Source organism: Octopus bimaculoides, chromosome 10, assembly GCF_001194135.2.
Source record: "Octopus bimaculoides isolate UCB-OBI-ISO-001 chromosome 10, ASM119413v2, whole genome shotgun sequence".
NCBI classification, from domain to species: Eukaryota; Metazoa; Mollusca; class Cephalopoda; order Octopoda; family Octopodidae; genus Octopus; species Octopus bimaculoides.
The window spans coordinates 60,947,279-60,952,022 of NC_068990.1; the positions used below are offsets into that span (position 1 = coordinate 60,947,279).

The 4,744-nt window shown below is 33.5% G+C and overlaps 1 protein-coding gene across 4 annotated transcripts in view; it reads left to right on the forward strand.

Annotated features, from left to right (window-relative positions):
- The window catches only part of LOC106868868 (uncharacterized), a 361,638-nt gene that overhangs the window by 317,836 nt on the left and 39,058 nt on the right, over window positions 1–4,744 (forward strand). For all 4 annotated transcript variants that reach the window (XM_014914318.2, XM_014914316.2, XM_052971228.1 and 1 more), the window contains exon 12: window positions 880–1,015. In XM_014914318.2, coding sequence (XP_014769804.1) covers window positions 880–1,015 — 136 coding nt within the window. The remainder of the gene's footprint in view (window positions 1–879; window positions 1,016–4,744) is intronic.

The window sequence follows — 4,744 nt, forward strand, 5'->3', positions numbered from 1 at the left end:
TATATATATATGTGTGTGTGTGTATGTATGTATGTACGTATATATATATATATATATATATATAAATTAACAGAATGAGATAAAAATCCAAGGCTGTGAAAGATTTCAGAACATTTATAAATAGGTCTTACAGCTGTTTCCGGGATATTTTATATATCCCTTCATCGGAGACGGTGTGAGAAAATGGTTAAGCAATAGTTATTCTAGATAGGATATGAAATAGAGAGTGAAGTGAAAGAGGGAAAATAGACATGAGATATGCAGGGATATTGTATCTTCGGTTCCATTATTTAGGCAGAATGGTATACATATAAGATTTCTGTACCTTGTGATTAAGTTCCAATAGTATTTAGAATGATCAATTTATTTGAATGACCAATTTTAAATACTATTGGAACTTAATCACAAGATACAAGAATCTTATATATATACCATTCTGCCTAAATAATGGAACTGAAGATACAATATCCCTGCATATCTCATATCTATTTTCATTCCTCCACTTCCCTCTTTATTTGATATCTTATCTAGAATAACTATTGCTTAACCATCTTCTCACACTGTCTCCGATGAAGGGATATAATAAATATCCCGGAAACAGCTGTAAGACCTGTTTATAAATATTCTGAAATCTTTCACAGCCTTGGAATTTTATCTCATTCTGTTAAATTTTTTTATATATACGCATGCTGATATATGACCTACGTTGAACCCCTCATTCACATAAACACCGAACCTGGAGCTTAACTATAGTCTGTCCATAGTACTTACTCAGCATTACCTGACACCTTTGGGTCTTCTTGACACCATTACCTCTTATAACTTATATATATATATATATATATATATATATATGTCATTATTGTGTCTTTTAATCAGGTGTTGCTCACTTTCATGGCTATGAGGTAGATGACAGTGCTCTGCCAGAGAAGAAATATGGTTTTGTTGTCAATCCTCCTGAGAAGTCATTGCGAACATTTTACTTCAATGCTGAAAATGAAACCGATAAGAAAAGGTGAGTGATTATGCAGTTTGTAAAAGGAATCAAACAAAATGAAAAAATATTGATTTCTTACTAGTTTATTTTCTCTTATGATACCTGTGATACAATTTGATACAGCTTATTATTATTATTATTATTATTATTATTATTATTATTATTATTATTATTATTTGCAAAGATGATGATGATGATGTACTATTATAAAAATAATGCAATCAAGTGTAGAAACCATAAGAGGTCGAAAATGCATGTTAAAATATAATTGAAAGGATTCTAAATAAAAGTTTAAAAAAAAAATTCTTAGCCATTGTGGGGATTTTGACTTTTGTTATCATAGATATATAATCTGTATGAGTACATAGGCACAAGCATGGCTGTGTGGTAAGAAGCTTGCTTCCCGGCCACATAGTTCTGGGTTCAGTCCCACTGGCCAAATGTTTTCTACTGAAGCCATGTGAGTGGAAACTGAAAAAAGGCCTATTGTATGTATGTATGTGTCTTTTTGTGTGTGTGCATATATATCTTTGTGTTTGTGTTTGACAACCAATGTTAGTTTTGTTTGTATCCCTGTAACTTAATGCTTTGGTAAAATAAGTACCAAACTTTAAATTAATGTAAGTACTGGATCAATTTGTTTGACTAAACCTCTCAAGGTGGTGCCCCAGCATGGCCACAGTCTAATAACTGAAGTAAGTAAAAGGTATATGAAAAAAGAAGGAAAAGATAAAACATATAATGTATTAGTAAAAGTAACATAGAAAATGGATTATCTAGTGGAACCATATGAGGCCCTTTGCTGAAATTTCTTGTAGCTTTGATCTCTAAGACATTCAGGAGATACTATCATAAATTAGTTATTCTGATGGTTTTGTCTTATTTTTAGAAAGATCCTTTCTGCTGTAGGCAAAAGGACTGAAATTTATGGGAGAGGGATAGTCAATTATATCGACCCCAGTGTTTCACTAGTACTTAATTTATCAACTCTGAAAGGATGAAAGGCAAAGTCGACCTTGGTAGAATTTGAACTCAGGATGTAGGAACAGGCGAAATACCACTAAGCATTTTGTCCAGCTTGCTGCCTTCCATTTTAGAATAATGCTATAAAAGGAAATTTATTTCAAACAAAACCGTAGCTGAAGTTTCATTTGGTTTTGTATCAGTATTGAAGTGAAATTAATACTGTTGAAGTAAAACACATTCACTCCGAATTTATTTATTGAAACGTTTTAGAAATTTTAAAATTCTAGAAAATAACATTTTTGTAAAAATCTTTAGGTATTCTTTTTTCTTTTACCTTTTTATGTTTTACTTGTTTCAGTCGTTAGACTGTGGCCATGCTGGGGCACTGCTTTGAAGAATTTTTAGTCGAATGTACTTGTTTTTCGAATATGTGGTACTTATTTTGTCAGTCTCTTTTATCAAACTGCTAGGTCACAGGGATGCAAACACACTCACACTGGTTGTCAAGTAGTGATAGAAAGGACTAACACAAAGACAAAGTGACACAACACGTACACACATGACAGGCTTCTTTCAGTTTCTGTTTTTCAAATCCACTCACAAGGCTTTGGTTGGCCTGAGGCTATAGTAGAAGACACTAGCCCAAAGCGACACACAGTTGGACTGAACTTTGAACCATGTAGTTGGGAAGCAAGCTTCTTACCACACAACCACACCTATGCCTAATTATTTATGTAATTTAAAATATAGTCATTTATTTTTATTTTCTTATAAAATAAAAAACCTAAAAATGGTAAGTTTGTTCATATTGTGCTTAAATAAAATACTAAAATGTTATCAACCATCACTTTATGGGCTCATAGCCCAAAGCTAGATGAACTGAAAGATTACACATCTTAGAATATTGTATTTTAAATGCTTTTACTAATAATGAAAATAAACTTAATGTACCTTTACATTATATTCCTGGAAGTCAGGACTATTGTTTGATTTGGTGGAGAGTGGTTTTGGCCTTCTTGACTAGAGAGCTTGGTGCTGTTAGCATTACGCACGAACAGTTGTGAATCAATGGTTTCTGGAAAAACGTTTCAGGGAGGTACTTCAGACGACCAATATTCTAGGGTAGGAAAGACTGTTCTTGGTGATTAGTGTGGATCCTAGAAGGTAGATGTAATACAAGTGGTAAGTAAAGAGATGAATGAGTCAGGAGTGCCTCAGTAAAATGAACATGAGATTGGCCAGCCTTGTGCAGCAATAGTAACTGTAGTAGTGATAGAAGAGGCAGAGAGAGGGGAGGCAGCTTTTCTATGAGCAGAGGTCAGAGTATGTTGGCCATCTAATTTGTGCTTATCAGTCAAACGACCTCTCCTTGGATGTAGTAGTCTATGATGTTTGTATATGTGCAGATACAGTACTGCTCCCAGATGTGAAAGTGATAATCCATGGGATCCATCTGAATTTTGTAGGGAAATAAATGTTGTAAGGATGAGGACAAGTATTTTTTGACTATCAAAAGAAAGGCCAGTCTTTGTGATGCAGTGTTTTGTAATAGTGAGAATGTGTTCACCTGGAAAGATCCTCATGTGGTGATGATGAAATCTAGCATTCGAAGTATTCATGAGGTTTTAGTTGTAAGCTGTTCGTGTTTAACCCTTTCAATACCAACTTGATTGAAACCACCTCTGGATTTGTAGTACAAATGTCTTGTTTTCATAAGTTTTGAATTAAAATCTTCCACCAAACCTTAATCACAGTTTCTGTTCCTAACCCTAGCTTAATGATAACTGACTTATTTTACTAATTTCTTTGTTATATTTAAAATTAACTGAAAGAAACATGGAGCATCTCAAAATGAATGCAGTAACGAAATAGCTAAGGAGGTGAAGTACAAAAGTCTCTTTTCTTGATCTGTGCAATTATAGTATTTTTTTTTTTTTTTTGAAAACGACTACATTAACATTGTCATGTTAGAGGAATTTTTTATGGTCTCTGTTCACCATGTCACTGGAGGTTTGCATAAGGAATTTAGACTATATGGTGAATGAGATCTTGGATGTGGAAGGTTAGAGAAGACTGAGAAGTGGTATCCTGGTATGCACGGTGTAGGACTAAGCATTGCTGAAACGAAAAGGTCTTTGATGTTTAAGAGGAAGAGTGATGGGGACAAAAAAAATAACCAGACCCTGTGGCAAACTGTAGTTGATAGGATCAGAGAGAACTAAATCCACATACGCAACTTCAATCTGACAAGAAACTACTGACCCAAGTGATGAGAGATGAATGGGTCCATTCTGTTTGTCATCGTTTGAGGATGATCAAATGGACGGACCCTGGTGAAGCTGCACCAACAATATTGCAAGGTTGCATTTGCAACAGTGAGTAGTTGCTGCAGCAGAAACATGTGTAAGTCATTATAATATGCTGTATATAACTTTAAAATAGATTTTGTGGATGTACAAGTCTGCATACTCTTTATTATTATTAATATATATGTATGTATATATATATATATGTATATATATATATATATATATATTGAGAGGAGGGATACGATATCCAGGCAGATACCAAATTTCTCTATGTAAAATGCCTCTTTGAACAATGTCATATTTATGTACCCTGAAGAGATCATATTAATAATGCATAAATTGCTGCATATAAATATGCAACAACGTTCAATTAGTGTGATCAAAACATGTGTCGGACAATTATTATGAATAAACCAACTGTAAATAAACATAAAGTTTGAATGTTCAAATTCTTCGTTCTCCTTATTATCAA